Here is a 17,023-nt window from a genome sequence, read left to right as displayed (position 1 = left end):
CATAAAATAGAATATTATTCAGCCTTTAAAAATGATAAAGTTCTGCAATTTTTGACCACATGGATGAAACTTGAGGATATTATGCTAAGTGAAATAAGCCAATTGCAGAAGGACAAACATGACATGATTCCACTTAGATGAGGTATTTTAAAAAAACAAAGAGTTGTAGTTGCATGGGGAAGGGGAAAATGGAGAGCTGCTGTTCAAAGGGTATAAAGCTTCAGTTACGATATTTTGCTCTCATTTTACAGATGTGGGAAATGAGGGACAGACTGACTAAGCAAATTGTCCAGGGCCACAAAGACAGTTAGTGGGAGCTTTAGAGTTGAAACCAGCCAGTTTCAATCCAGAACCCTTACTGTTTAAGCCACTTAAATCTTTCTTGGGCTGATGAACTACGGATATGTAGATTTAAAGGGTCCATAATAAACCTGACACCACTAATACAGATAAAGGAATATCTCAATATATACTAGTGAAAACATCTAAGTTTTGGAAGAGAAAGTCTCATAAGCAGAGGCAAAGAAGTACATAAATTAAAAAAAAATATTTTCTTATACTTCTACAATGTTAAAAGCCAGAAATTAGTGGGAAAGCATATGTGTGAACTAGTGTGGTTTTAAAAAGCAGAAGTCTGAATGCAAGAGTCTGGAAGTTTGTCAAGCTGTATGTTCTATGTATAAGTAAAATAATTTCATATGTATAAAACTCACATAGTACTTATCTTTCTAAAAAATTGAAGATACATATAAGTAAACCAAAAGATGCAATAAAGTAAAGAGCTTAATGGATAAGTCAGAATATGAAAGAGAAGGCATAAATCATATGTAGGCTTAACTAAAGAAATCAGTATAAGTTGTTGTAGATATGTCCAAGAAATATAATTTAAATGCCATAAGTAGGGAGTTCCTGTCATGGCTCAGCAGAAACGATGAGGATGAGGATGTAGGTTTGCTCCCTGGCCTTGCTTGGTGGGGTTGGAGATCCAGTGTTGCCATGAGCTGTAGCGTGGGTTGCAGATGCAGCTTGGATCCCCCTGTTGCTGTGGCTGTGGTATAAGCCAGCAGCTACAGCTCTGATTCAACTCCTAGCCTGGGAACTTCCATATGCCGTGGGTGCAGCCCTAAAAAGCAATAAATAAATAAATGCAATAAGTAATTTCTATGGAGAATGCATATAAATAATTCTTCAAAGAAAATATAATAAAAAGTAAACTGATAGTCTTAAAAACAAACAAAAAAATTGACCTATATATAAATGTCACACTCCAAAATAACTCAGCCCCATGAACAATAGAGTAAGCAAGCTGCAGGAGAGAGGAACCCAATTTACCACGAAGGTTCCTCATGAACAACATAACTATGGAAGACCATAACTATGGTCCTTCACTTAGTTTGATTTCATTCTCTTTGCCCTGTCTGTAAAAAAGAAAAACAAACGAAAAAAATCCTTTACCATTTCATGACCTTCTCCTCATTGAAAATTTCTTCTTTTCATCTGAGCCACATCACTAGCAGATCTTTTCTTCCACCCTCTTAATCTTTCCTTTTTCTGGTCCTTTCTACTCATCAGCTCCTGGCCCATCCTCAAAAGGGCATAGCCTGAGGATTTACTTCCAAGTTTTTCTGCTTATGCTTTCTGTCTTGGAGAATGTTATTTACTCTCTTAGCTTCAGCTTCCGATGCCTTTTATTCAGGTGTCTTCTCTTCCACAGTTTTTTCTGTCCTCTTACTCCCCTGTTTTCTACCTGATCCATCCCTGTCCCTCACAATGGAGCCAGATCATCCTGGCATCAGATCAAAGCAGCTATGGCTGCTCAGTATCTGCCTCAGGACTTCCTCATGGTGTTGTTCACCTGTACAAAGGAACCTTGGTCCCATCCTGCCATGTGCCTCCAGATTCTACTCGGCACTAGGTGTTATATTTTCTTTATTTTGATGAACTCATACCTCTGGAAAAGAGCTAAGCTTCCTGCCAGTCCTGACACTATGGCTCATGGATAAATCGAGGGTGTACTGATCTTTCACTATCCATATCCTGACTTAGTTCTCTCTGCCTCCATGCCCACGGAGGGAATCAGACAACTTCTTTCATTCTGCAGATGATCGCACTTAGATGCTTTGAAATCATTTAAAATTTAATTTGTCCTAGTTTGTTTTCATGATTATTTTCCTTAAATATCTCCTTTCTATCTACTTTATTTTTATCAAGTAATATCACAAATATCTCTATCACTCGAGCTAGAAACCCTTGATTCACTTTTGATTGTGCTTTTATTCTATGACCCTCAACCTCCAACCCAATCATTATTAATTCTACCCAATGGCTTTTAAGTGCATCTATTGTATCTCTTTCCTTGGTTTTTCTTTCATACTTAAATGGAAGCAAAAGCTAAGTCATCTCCTGGTTTTCATGTATTATCTCATCTAATGAGGACTGCATACCACAGGACATGAATTGTTCTAATGTGTAGCTTTGATTTTGTTGCTGCTCTGTTTGTTAGTCTTTAGTAAGCTTCTATTTCCTGTATAATGACATGTTTTGTAAAGTCATATCTGCCACATTTCCTGTCTAAAATGAGTCTCCAAGACAGCCCTAATATGTGCTTTTAAATAGTGAATATTTATGGAATTTGACATAGTTCAAAACATGTTACACAAATTCATGAGCACATGATGAATATTTTTGACTCTGTAGTTTGTGGATACATTTTATCTGCCAATTTCTTTTATCCTCAATTAAATGAATCTCCTACATTTTTAAAAAGTTGCACTCTTGTTCCGAGCAGGTTCAGACCACACGAGGACATATTCGCTTCCCCATGTGGGCATCTTTCTTACACACTATCCTGGCTCTATCTTGTAATATTCTTATTTGTTAAGTCCACAGTAAATGTTTTCTCATTGATTGATTGAGTCAGTCATATTATGAAGTGCCTATATTTTGCCAGGCAAATGTTTGACTGTAGGCCTACTGCCTATACAGTCAAGGATATAGAAGAATTATGAAGAAGGTAGTAGTAAGACCAAGAGTTAACAGAATAGCCTTGAGGGTGTTAAAGCCAAGAATTCAGATCATAAGAAGCCAAGATACTCTTTCAGAGAGTTTCTTCCCATTTCCTCTGGCAAGCGATTCAATATAAAGTTCATTATTTAAGCCATAAGGGAGATCTAGGGTGAGCCCCAGAGAGCTTGTTATAGTTCGCTCATTTCCCTTGGGAACCTCTCTTATAGCAGTGTATTGGGATTCTAATCTCATGAAGTTTATTCTCCAGCCCCCACCTCAAAAAAAAAAAAAAAAGAAAAGATAAGATATCACTGGTTGACACTTTTATAAAGGCTAGAAAAATACCTAAATTTTATAGACATTAGTATTATAACAACAACAACAACAACAATCAAAGTGCCTCTTACCCCTGGTAGGCATGGCAGTTTCTTAAACAGAAGAACAACATTTGTATTTGAACCAGTTAAATCTAACATTGATCTCAAGTAATGTTAATAATATCATTGTTCTTGAAAAGAATCTACAAGCCACAAAACAAAAGAAAATGACAGATTCTTAAAACACTTAGCCTTTCCTAGGTATTAATCATGTATAAATTTTCTCATAAACTCTGCCTTTTGTATTCCTTTACACTTTCTAGTTTAATTATAGCCCATTGCCATTCTAAAGATCAAGTCCCAACTGTTTCCACTGTGTGGTTTCTTCCTAATTAAGTATGCAAGACCAAGGGCCTCTGAGCTGGGCTGCATCATCTCAATTTTCACAAGTTGACATGCATCCTGAAAATGGTTCTTGATTATTTCCCTAACAGCTTTGATGTGAAAAAAACCACTGAGCTGTGTCTATCCCCGCTATATGCTCCAGGGTCAGCAAATATGGTTAGTAGGCACTGATCTTTAAAACCAGAGTTTCTGCTACATTGCTAGCAATAACCCAAATCAATAGAGCAAAACAACACAAACCAGTATGTGCAGAGTGATGAAAAATAGATCTGTAGAAATATCAATGGAAAATGATACAGAACAACCATATTATTTGGAGATAAATATAGTCTTATACTCCTGGCCCTGAATAGTTTTAACTTACTTCATGCAAAGCCAGCAAACAGCACATCATGGATAAAGACAACTGCTGCTTCTACTGTTATGACGATTCTAAACTTCTACTGTTATGACCTCTGCTAATAGATTGCAACAGAATGACTACAAGGAGGGTTAAACACTTTGAGGTCTCTATAATTACCCAGCATTATTTAGTGACATCATGACATTTGAATCATGTATCATAGAAAAGAAAAACTGACTATCTTTTTTACTCCCTAGAGATCAACAAAAGTGTCTTCAATGATTGAAAAGGATGTTAAAGCCACTTGTGAAAACACTTTAAAAATAATTTCTCAGGTAGCTTATCTGAACTCTGAAAGGCTAGTATAGCTCTCAAAATCTCAGCAGAGGGGAAAAAATTACCTCACAGTTGCAATTGATCCCTTTATAAAAATACTTCCTGAAAAACAAAAAAAACTGTGGGGAGAATACTCAGATCGTTAAAGCCAGTTACTATTGAGAATTTACAAGATCTTTTTTTTTGGAGCATATTTGCTTCATAAACTGATACCAAAACCTAAAAAGAAGTCTTCAATGTTTAAATATTTCTCATGCAAATATATGTAAATAAGTCTGTCAAAATTGCTATTATTAAACATGTTCTGAATACTGATTTATTTTAAACAGAAATCTTATAAATTCTTCAAATGCATAAATGTTAAGAATGATACAACAATGAGAAGGTATTACTCTGTGGGTTCTGCACATCTTCTTGGAAATTAGGAACATGTAAAATTCATTCATTTATATAAAATTTTCCTTGCCCACGTGTTCATGAAGGACACTATTCTGTGAGGCATTCACCCTGCCCATGAAGAGAGTGCTTGTATCACGGGGCTTGGCCCACAGCTTCAGAAATAATAAAAATATGCAAATGGAAATTACACTTGCAGTTTTGTTTTGTGAAAGTTTGGAGTGAGAAGTCTCTGATGAGCAAAAAGAAAAGGTTAGCAATTTTTAATATCCAAAATGATCAGTCATTCACTATACTCGTCTCTGGTGAACTACATAATGTCAATGCTGTCACAAAAGCAAGGCAGAAAATAAAAGTCCTCACAGCTTTAATTCAGAGGGAACAAAATCCCCAGGAAGATGTTTTTTCTCCCTCTAGATCACTTTAGTTTTGCACAACGTTCATTTTATAATTCTTAATTTATATTCAGTGACAATGCTCTCTCCAGCTTCAAGGCCTGACCTGTTTCTCCGTGTGATACTTCAAAAGATTTTACTGTTGCTATTTTCTAGTTTAAAATGGGTGGTCCTCATTTCATTCACAAGAAACATGATGCTTTAAAAAATATGTGGCCCACTTCTAGAGACGAAAATTATTACTGCAGAATTATAACAATACCTATTTATATGAGAGGGCAGAAGCAGCACTAAGCACAATATAGAGATATATCACCCACTTAATTTTCACAGCCTTCAAGCGGCCATGCTTAGGCTTGGAGACAACAGGAAATTTGTCCAGGGTCATAAATAACTAACTTTCTGAAGATTTAGCGCATGTTGTCAATTCTGAAGAACACAGGAGTAACTGTTAATCTATTCATTTATTCAGTTATTCAACAAATGTTTGCTTTTAACCAAACATGGAGTTAGATGTGGGAAAACAAACTGGAATAAATTTTAATTTTTGCCCTCGAGGACATTACCTTCTAGTTTGGAAGAGACACCATTAAAAAACATAATGTTACCATAGATATTCACAATACTAAGTAATGGAATTGACGTAAGAGCCCTGAAGAATATAAAGTTGAAACTATCTTCTTCTAATTAACAAATATCTACCATAGTAACAGAATCGAAAACACTCGGCAAACCCATCCAAAAAAACTTCTGTATTTATGGCACCAACATAAAATAATAAAGGTAAAAATCAATCATAAAGTTTGAAGGTTGTATATTAAAATATCTGTCTTCTAGAAAATTTTATGGAATTGAGCTTTTATTTCAGACTGGCGTAGGTGCAGTCAAATTGTTACTATGCTAATTTAAGGGACGTGATATATAGCAATGATGGAAAATTCAGTGCTGAATACTAGTTATACCAAAAGGTTGCTCGTGTTTCAAGGGTCAAAACTGAGTCTGATAAAATATATATTTGCTAACTGAAATAAGCATGCTCAGTATTCTAGCTGAATGACTGGCATCTACCTTTCATCTACTGAAAAGCCAGTGTTAGATATTAAATGCTAAATACTACTTGGAATGCAAACCTAAGAGCTTCTTCCAAAAAAATATGGCATTTTAGCCTGGTAAATTTCTATAAAAGGGCTTTAGGGAGTAAAAATGGAGGCCGTCTCTTTTGGTAAATACTGTAGGTATTGATATAACTTATTGAGAAAACAGCCAACAGACCAAGACCACTTCATTCCTATCAGTGCAGTGACTGAATGTTAAACCAGGTACCAAGGTCACAGGTGTCGAAGGTGAAGTGAGATTTCTGCCATCCACACTAAGACTTTGAAATCTATTCCACATAGGTGAACAGCAGGCCTACTCTTAGTCTCTCATCATTAATGTCATTAAAAGTAATGTTATCTTAAATTCTGTGCTAATGAAAATTTCTTAGGAATATGAGTGTTTTAAGATGTTGCATTTGCTTATGGTAGGGCTGGCTTCCCAAAATATGCCACTTGGGCATATTGATTATTTTGAATTAAAGTTACTTAAGAAACAGCCAGTGTAAGAAGGACACTCTGACTCTTCTTTGTCCCCCTGAAAGCAGGAAATAAATCTCCCACGTGAAAGGCATCCTCCCTATCCAAGGAGAAATAGAGACATCCTCACCACCAGGGAATTCAAGGACGAGAAGGCTGTGTATGCAAACCGTGTTACTTCCTTACTAACTGCTACCGCAAGCCAGACCCTTCATCTTATCAGTTCTTCACAAATGTATTGTTTCTTGGTCTAAAAGGTAGAAAAGCTGTCTGCTTTGTTCAGTTCTTTGAGCACTGTATTTTTATGAACTCCCATATGTACAAATTTAAATTTGTTTTTCTCCTATTAATCTGTCTTATGTCAATTAAATTGTTAGACTATTAGACTACCAAAGAACCTAGAGGAAAAGAAAGGAAAAATCTTCCTCCCCTATACTTATACTCTTTCAGTACAGAGCTTTAGAGTATCTATGTACAGTTCTGCTTTTGCTACAAGATTGTCAGTTTCTGGAGAACAAGAACTGATTAGTGCAGCACAATGATCACTATGGAGTTGGTGCTCAAAACACATGTCTTGAATAGAACTGAATGTGCATTCCTAATTTCAAAGTATTTTTTACTTCTGACAGTTTGCTTAAAAAGCAGACAAATCACCAATTCACATTCACCATCTCTACTAGTGTGTTCAAGGCTATGAAATTTTGCCTATTGTATTTCCCAAGATGCAATAAATCAGTTTCAAAGACATTTTAACACACTTGAGAAAAGGAACTTCTGAGTGAAAGGTCATTGCTTTCATGTTAACATTATTATTTTTCAAGACCTCATAGTCACAAGAGACTTTATATGGCTTGTCACAATTGAAGGTGAAAAATGTTATGACTGCCATTCATCTTTTATTAGATATTTTTATTTTCTATTTTCTTAGTTTTCTGAAATGGCTTATTTAATGCTTTTAATATTTTTCTAGAATATATCAGCCACTAACTTATACTGTAAGCTTAATGTAAAAAATACTTAAATATTCACCATTCAGCTATTATGGGAATAAATAATATCTATAAAGCACTCAAGTTATTTAAGCTAATTTAGAAAGTATTTTCATATGGGTACTAATACTTCTATATGCTATGTTAATATATTAAGAAATAATATATGTATTACTGGGTAACTTTGCTGTACATCAGAAATTCATAGAACATTGTAAATCAACTATATTAAAAAAAAAAACCAGTTAGGACTGCATGGCATAAAAAAAAAGAAATAATATTAAGGAAAATTTACCTAAATCTATTATAATAATATTTTAATTGAAAACCCTCTAACTCGAAAGGCAATTTGAGGTATCTCAAAAGAGGTAAAATCCTGGATAATAATCTATTAAAAATGTTCCAGAAACAATACAATTTTGTTTACCATAATTAACACATTTAGTATAATACTATGTCATAAATTGGCTTAGTGATTGCTAACGAAACTATGAATAAAAGGGAAAATACATAAGGATAAAACATCCAGGTTAAGCTATTCTTACAATGTTCTAAATAAAAAACCTGAATGTTACTGATTACAAATGTAGGCAATTCTTTCTGTGCATATTTATCGTTTGTGCTTAATAAATTGACAAATAGTAAATTCTGAATTCCAATAAAACAAAAAGCATATCCTTAATTGTCTAAGTTCAATAATAATCACTTGAAATATAGTTGGTACCTGTGGAAACTCACAAAAACTGGCCATGCTGTCTTGGGAAGTGGGTCATTTATGAGTGTTAAAGGTTTTCCTCACTTTAGTTCAGAGTATTAATCAACGTCTTCTACTTACAGGAGGGTCTGCATCTTCAGCATAAACGGTTGTGATAGGTGTACCCTTGACGGCATCGGGAGCCACCATCCCCTTGTAGATCCGTTTACTAAATACTGGAGGATAATCATTCATATCCTATAAAACACAATTAAGATTTTAGTGCTTCTCTTGAAACTGGGTTAGGTACACCATGACTAGACTGGCTCCATCTCTTCATAGCACACAACCCACTTGCCACTGTCAGCCTTCCATCCTCTCAATTCCATTACACTCACCTCAGAATGGCACCTGGAGGAAACTGCGAGTTACTACGCAATATTTTTTTTTTTTTTTTGTCTTTTTGCTATTTCTTTGGGCCGCTCCCGCGGCATCTGGAGGTTCCCAGACTAGGGGGTGAATCGGAGCTGTAGCCACCGGCCTACACCAGAGCCACAGCAATGCGGGATCCGAGCCGCGTCTGCAACCCACACCACAGCTCACGGCAACGCCGGATCGTTAACCCACTGGGCAAGGGCAGGGACCTAACCCGCAACCTCATGGTTCCTAGTCGGATTCGTTAACTACTGCGCCACGACAGGAACTCCGACTACGCAATATTAATATGGGTGATGCCTACCCCATTCTACTGAAGGCCATTCTACTCAAGTAAAAGGTGTGTCAGACCCTCTGCCCTCCTCCAAATACACTTTCAAATATCAGAATGCTGCTTGAAATTTTCTCTAAAGATACTTCTAATGGCATGATGCAGTTGTGAACTTTAAAAAGTAGAAATTTAGTTCATAAAAAGGGCCTTCTATGAGACAGGTCTAGAAAATGATCTTTTGTTTTCTTGTTCCTTTTAAACAAAACTCTTTAATGTTTCTGTGGCAACTGGAAATTCTTTATATATTTAACATAATGGTATGATTAGAACATTTCAAATGTGAATTGTGAAGTATCCTTTGATGCCATCTTACAGTTTTACATACATAAAGTGATTAAAGAATGTTTTCCCCATTGCATACTATAATAATGACACATAGGATTAGTGTTCTTATAGTCAGAAAACAATGTTAATTTGTTTAAAGAGTTTTAAAGAGTGATTTATATGCATCTTTAAAATTTTCACAAGTCAATAATATAAATGAACTGTTATTCATGTTTATTCATTAAATGATATTTACCAATTTTATGAACCAATGCTAGGCAGTGGGGACACTGTGCTGATTCAAGAAAAAGATGTTCTTGACTTTGTCACCTAATTGCCATGTGACAGGTGAAGTTACTGACTCTGTAGATAGCATAGCAAATCCACCTAAATTAACCTACTTATTCATCAAAGCCTAACTAATTAATCTGGTCTCCTGAGAGCAGACCACTTTTTTTTTCCTCAACCATTTTATCTTTTATGGAGAATTGCATATTTTTTTCTCAAAAAATAATACTTGTAAGCACGGCTGACTTATATTTATTAAATTTACTCATTTTAAAATAATCATTACACCCTGCATTGTTTTGGGTACTTTGGGTCAAACATATTTGAGCCCAAAGCTAAGTGTGTTAATTATCTTATTCTCCAGGTCTTTTCTCACTTGCCATTAAAATTAGAAGAAGAAAATTATTCTACGCAGTCTTTGAAATTTGCTCTGATACAGCAATTTTCCTGCACAATGTAAATTGGAAATACACAAATTAACTGATGATAAACACCTCTTTTTGCAAAGAGGTCAGGATAATTAACTATCACAATCAAATAGAGCTTGCTTTCATGTTCACAACAGAGATGATTTCTGAGTTGTGAACAGGAAAAAAGCCTGCAGACTCTAATAAAAATTGGAGATCTTGAACTGTAAGCAAAATTGAAAAATAATAAAAAAATAACCTCTTCTGTTTTGGCAAGTAGTATTTGCAACCTCTGCTATGAAAAAGAAGACTGATTTTATAAACAATGAGCTTTAGAATCTGAACAAGTAAATAAACCTAGGCTACACTGGTTCTCTGTAATAAGAACAGTGGAGGGTATTGATCTTGATGTTCCAGACAGGGGGTAAATATATAAAACATTTGCATGTACCCTTTCTCCTGCTCTTATCAAGACTGCCCATTAATTTAATGGATGAATCTTGTAACCAAGGGGATAGGACTGCTCTTGCACCCCTAAAGTGTAACATCTGAAGGTTAGGAAAGAAACAGCCCAACTTTGTGATTTTTATGAGTTTCCCAAATCACATAAACTCAGTATGTTCCTATGAATTTCCTTTTCCTTTTTTTCTCCAGTACATTAAAAATCTTAATGTTACATGTACTTTTTAGATTGATCGATTCTTCAGGTGGGAAAAATGATATGTGATTTCCCAGCTATGTCAATACAGCTACTAAAAGCTCTGAGTACAGTGGCCTTTTCCCCCCTTTCTTTCTTTGTTTCTTTCTCTCTTTCTTTTTCTTTTTCAGGAAAGTATTCACCAGATTCACCTTCTAACTGAATGCTCAGTGGACATTTTTACAAGCTGGCCTCACAAACTGATTATACAGAAACCTAAGGTGGTAAATAACTGAACACCACTAAAGGGCTGGTATCCCCCTTTATTCGACTTGCCCTTGACAGGATGAAGAATAAATCAATACAGTTATTGTATCTTTACTTCTTTTTATGGTACATTGTACATATTTTGAGGTTACAATCTTTCACTGCAGCTAAGATGTGCAGTCAGTTGCACATAGTTCTTGCACACTGCATATTTCAAATGAGAGAATTTATTGAAATGCAATGCCAACGAGAATAATCAATAGTTCATTATATTTATGCTCCAGGGATGTCTGAAGAAATGTACGTAAATCTGCTTCTGTACAAACCCTCTACTATGCAGCAAATTAAGGAATAAACTCCACTCTCCAAAAGCAATCCCTTTTCTGTTGTCAATTATTCCACTAGAGGGCAGTATTGACAATAAGAAATATTACTTTTTCGGTCCTCTTGCTAAAAAATTTTATCAGTAAGACTTATAATAGTTTGCTTTCTGTGGCTATAATTTTTGTTGGTATGAACAAGAATTACTTTTCATGTTTCTAAAGAATATTCTGGGTGTTACCATGGTTTTCAATTAGAACTACGCCTTGATCTTAGAAAAAAAAATTTGTTGTGCAAGTAAGCATAATTAGTTTCCATGTGTCAAGTAACTAAAACTGCACCTGAAGGGAAGGAACAGTTAGCTAAGAGGAGTTTCATTTATTTATTTTCTAAATTCTAGTATGAAATAATCACAGAAACCAATTCTGCTTTGGTAGACCACAAAGGAAACTCAAGGAAGCTTTTTTAGTGAGCATAGCAGGAAGATAGGAACTTGCTATTGAATTTACAAATTAATGGCAGGGTCTCTACAAAAAGCAGAGTGAAAGAGATGATTAAAAAAAAAGAACTTATTTATAAAACAGAAGTGAGCTTACAGATTTCAAAATCAAACTTAGGGTTACCAAAGGGAAGGATGTGATTAATGCATACGCACTACTATATATAAAATAGATAACTAACAAAGACCTTCTGTATAGCACAGGGAGGTCTACTCAGTGTTCCATAATAACCCATTTGGGGAAAAAAGCTGGATATATGTATATGTGTAACTAATTTACTTTGCTGTAAACCTGAATATAACATTGTAAATCAACTATACCCCAATATATTTTTTTTAAAAAAATTGATTTCTAGAATTACGGGTAAAACTGTTCTGAATAAGAGACTTTTTCCTGATAGAAAAATACTAACTGGTTATATTCTGATCTTGTTAAATGATAAAAACACAGAAAATGCCAGCCGTCATCTTAACCTCTCTATGAGGAGACCAGATGGTGTGCGCCCATGGGTAGAATGACCTCAGTTATTTCTATAGAATCATCTAGTGTTAGCACTATCCACGTAGAGCCCTTAGCTGCCCTGCTTGCTGAAATCCCTTAAGGCTTATGGAGCTGTTACTTCCTCTTCCTTGGCAGAGGACAGAGTTGATTTTTCCTCAGCCTGTTACCAACTGTTTTCTACTACCAAACACCCCCTGTTTGCTGTCCCAGTTGTTATTTCTCATATTATCTGCCTTCTGCTATTTCTTCCCTCTTGGCCTCTTTACTTGTCTGTCTTTTCTAACTTCTATCCTTTCTCTTGTGATTCAGCTACATAGGGTCAAAACAGCCCCATCTTCAACCAAACACATCTTTCCTTTTCTTGTTTTGCATGGGGTTCTCTTAAACACAAATCACAAACTTATCTCAGCTTTTCTGGGGGATCAAACCTGTACTGAAAGCTTCTTTCTTAGTTGCCTAAATTTGTTTTTGTTTTGTTTTGTTTTTGTTTCTGAGTTTGAAGCTATTCTGGATTCTTGGGGGGATAGTATCATCCCTAATGTAAGGTAATCAATGCTATGCTTTGCCACAGGTAGCAAAATATACGCTATGGCTCCCAGTATCACAGATATTGATGGGAATCCTATGGTGAATTAGGCAGTACTTTAGATGCTGGGGATATGGTTACTACAAGGAAAGGTATAGGGCCTGCTGGTACTGAACTTATAGTTTAGTGTGGAAAGCAAAACATATTTAAATACTATCAAGTGTGATGAATGTCCTGAAAGAGGAAGTACGAGGATGTGATGGGAACATACAGTAAGGAGTTTAACTCAGTTTCACATAGGATGCATCTGTTATCTAAGCACCTGCCTCATTACTCATGCATTCTGGCAAGTGAAAGAGTCCTTCAAGATTTATGGTTAAATCAGAAGAAGCTAACACTGTGCAATGCTGACAAACCCACTGATTTGATATGTAATTCCATTCCCATCCCTGAATTGGAATGGTAACATAGGGGGAATGAAGTTGACATGTTTTTGAAATTTGTTTCCAACCCATGCCACTGTGGTCAATTGGGAGAATATATGTACATTCTGAGCTCAAATCTTGGAGCAGATTCTAATATTATCACCCTATTTCATATTTTCTCAAAAGCTCATGATAATTATACACGTGTGTGTCCATGTGTGTATAATTTATTTTTACTGTTTATCAAGAATTATGCTAGGTATGTTAAATTTATCAATCTCAATTAATTTGCCTAAAATATATGTTGGCTATTAGTATTGTTCTTCTTTTTAAAATAAGGAAACTAAAGCTAAGAGATATGAAGTTGCTCATGATTATCCAGCTAATAAAGGATAGAACAAAGATTTAATTCTGATGTGTCACATCCTAAAGGTATCATTCTGATACCTGGAGGTGAGAATGGAACTGCAAAGCCATCAGAAGATTATACATAAAATGACTTGAGTAGGAGTTTCATCAAAATCCCACACATAAAATTTTAACCATCTCTTTTCCAAAAATATCTTACAATCTTACATTTTTAAGGATTCTTCTAACTATTTGCTATACTTCTTTTTTTTTCTTGGTGACCTGGTAATCTTCTAAATATTGTATAATGCTAATTTATTTCCCTGAAGATAATTTTTATAATCATTTATAAAGCTTTTTTTTTTTTTTTTGGTAAAGAGAGAGAGTTGTGGCAGTTGTATTTGTACACTTGAAAGAAATTCGATTGATATTTAACCTACAAATTGTTGCTTTCACTAAAACTTAATAAAGGTTTTCCCAAATTGGATTCTTTGGAAAATCAGTCCAATCAGAAGCTTTACAAATAAAAAGAAAGCCCATGATCAAGTGTGGGAAATCACATTTTATTTTCATGAGATTCACAATGTACACTAGCATATTTAAGGCTCCTATTTAAAGGACCTACACTGTAGAAATATATATAATATATAATATAAATATATAATATTATTTTTATATATACCAGTGTTTCCTAAATCCATTTTTCTCTGTAATTCTTTGTATATGACACACACATTGCCATCTTGAGGAACTAGTGCTCTATGAATTATATTATGAGAGACCCTGAAGACATTAATATACTGAAGGCCCAAGTTATTAGTTAGGGTTATTGTATGACTTTGGTGAATTAAAGTTTTCAGATTACATATTAGAGATCCCAATATATAAAGAGTGCCTGCCCTGCCTGTAAGTGGCAGTCAATTCTTCAGGGGAGAGATAGTAGCTATAGTCATGATGGGACTGGAAAATGGTACCAGGGCTTAGCAGTAACTAGTATCAGCAAGGCTTCTTAGCACCCATTACCCCCACTGGGGGACGGTTTAATTTTAGAGACTTGTGGCAGTAGCAAGCCTGATCTCCTTTGCCTTGGCAGGCAAAGAATAAGGTGATAATTACTAAAGGTTAAAAGTACTTAAAAAGTAAAAATACTTAATAGTGTATACAAAGAAAGCATTTTGGGAGGACTCCTAGAAATCACTGGGTATTATCTGGGGAGTCATTAGAAATACCAGTAGAAATATGAATTATTACTGTTTGAGATACTATTTTTATCTCTGGGCATGTGCATTTTCATTTGTCGCCTTTTTTGGTTCTTTAGTAGAAATATTACATGCTAGTTGTAAAACTAGAATAGAAAAGGAGGCCATATATTAAGAAACTACCTGATTCAGCCCCAGCCCTACCTGATGCATTCAGACTCTTTAAACATGGAGGAGAATATGCTAGAAATAATATACTAGTAAGAATCTGAGTTTCTGTCATGGCGCGGTGGAAACGTGCCATTTCAGACCCTTCTACCTACCCCTAGTCCAATACCTGTACCCTCTTTTATAGGCAAACACAACCAGGGGTGAATTCAGAATCTGATCAGGAACCATGAGGATGAGGGTTAGAACCCTGGCCTTGCTCAGTGGGTTGCAGATCTGGTGTTACTGTGAGCTGTGGTGCAGGTTGCAGACGCGGCTCGGATCTGGTGTAGGTCAGCGGCAACAGCTCCAATTAGACCCCTAACCTGGGAACCTCCATATGCCATGGGTGTGACCCTAAAAATACAAGAGAAAAAAAAAAAAAGAATCTGAGATTTCAGGATAGAATAGAGGGAAATATTTGAAAGCTATAGTACAAAATGGGTATTTTTCGCCAGATCAACCAACCTTAAGGGGAAAAGCAATAAGTCATAAAAATTAATGAGCAGTCATTAGATCATACTCCCACTAGCTGGTCCATTGAAATAATCTTTTATTCAATCTCCTCCCTCCAAAGAAAGGGAAGGGAAGATGCTATAAGTTTTCAAATGTCTGATGTGTTTGAATTCTGGACTACCTACTGGTCTCTTAAGCCACCTTTCCTTTGACCAAATCAAAACTAGGACTCTATGACTACAGGACATCAGCAGCACATCACTGACTGTCAGGTGTCCGTGATTTGGAAAATAAAGCCTTAGTACTGGGCACTGAGCTTCTATCTGGAAAAAAAGCTTCTATCTATTGTCTTTCCTATATTCTATGGGAATAGGAACATTTCTTTTCCTCCTGGAAGAGGAAACTTCTCTCAAAGATGAAAATGAAAGCTCTGTTCTCCAAGGTTCACTGTATTTCTTAATAACCCCAGCTCTTACAGATGGTCTTTCTTTACGGACTCTTCCACCTACCCCTAGTCCCATACCTGCACCCTCTTTTATAGGCAAACACAACCAGGGGTGAATTCAGTCTCCTTCCCCCACAGAAGTGTCTCCCTCACTCTGTCTCCAACTCCCGTGCAGCCATTCTATCTAAAATTACAATCAACAAATGACTTAAGTCATCCGTTTATCTTGGACAAGTTCTTTACACTCCTTTTAATGCTGCTCAGAATTGCATATAATATTTATTGCATATAATATTTAAATATTTCAAATTTTCTAACTTGCATTCAGCTTTTGGCTTACTATAGAAAACAAACCTTTTCCTTCCACGTATTTTCTATATTATATATTATAATGCAACTTATAAGGGCAGATTTTTCTCTGGATTTTACGTTTAAAATTATTTAGAATTTTTTTGATTCTGCAGAGATTTATCCATATCATGTAATTTACTAGTATTATCACAGATTCAATTATTATAGCTATTCAATAAATGTACAATGAAAAAGGCCTCATTTTATCAATGTTATACCTTTGCAACAAAAATATATATTATTTGTATGATCATCATTGGTTTTAGTTTGGATCTTTGAAATTTGATACTAAGAAAGCTCTTTGCAGGTGTTTGTGATAAAATTACATTTTCCTTCTACTGTGAAATATTTTCCTTTGAGATAAATATTTCTTCAATTTGTCCATTATCACCCTAATTTTAAATGTTTGATAGAGTAGATACTAAGCGTTTGATCTTTCTTTCTTTTTTCTTCTTTACAAAATAAATTATGTTTCTGCTCATTTTCAAAGAGAGATCTTCAAGATGCTTTCCCTGTGGTACCTGTTTTGGGTAGAAATATCTCTTGGCAAATACCATGCAATTATGTTATCAGCAAAACAGCTTGTCAGTGTTGCAAGTAAACAGACCAATAGCAGAAAATTTGCAAGCTTGGGAAAGATTTACAATTGTGGAGAAATGA

At 35.3% G+C, this 17,023-nt stretch overlaps 1 protein-coding gene across 34 annotated transcripts in view; it reads right to left on the bottom strand.

Annotated features, from left to right (window-relative positions):
* PCDH15 (protocadherin related 15) overlaps positions 1 to 17,023 on the bottom strand; it is a 1,617,506-nt gene that overhangs the window by 149,716 nt on the left and 1,450,767 nt on the right. For all 34 annotated transcript variants that reach the window (XR_014827612.1, XR_014827610.1, XR_014827605.1 and 31 more), the window contains one exon: positions 8,597 to 8,713. Coding sequence is in view for 13 of the 34 variants with exons in the window: in XM_084996683.1 (XP_084852809.1) it covers positions 8,597 to 8,713 (117 nt within the window). In the remaining 21 variants the exon portion in view is untranslated. The remainder of the gene's footprint in view (positions 1 to 8,596; positions 8,714 to 17,023) is intronic.

The sequence above is a fragment of the Sus scrofa genome, chromosome 14, assembly GCF_054392235.1.
Source record: "Sus scrofa isolate SSC_HxYL_T2T_F1_AM1 chromosome 14, Sscrofa_HxYL_maternal_Yorkshire_Landrace_v2.0, whole genome shotgun sequence".
In the NCBI taxonomy this organism is placed as follows: Eukaryota; Metazoa; Chordata; class Mammalia; order Artiodactyla; family Suidae; genus Sus; species Sus scrofa.
This window is presented reverse-complemented; position numbering and strand designations above follow the sequence as displayed.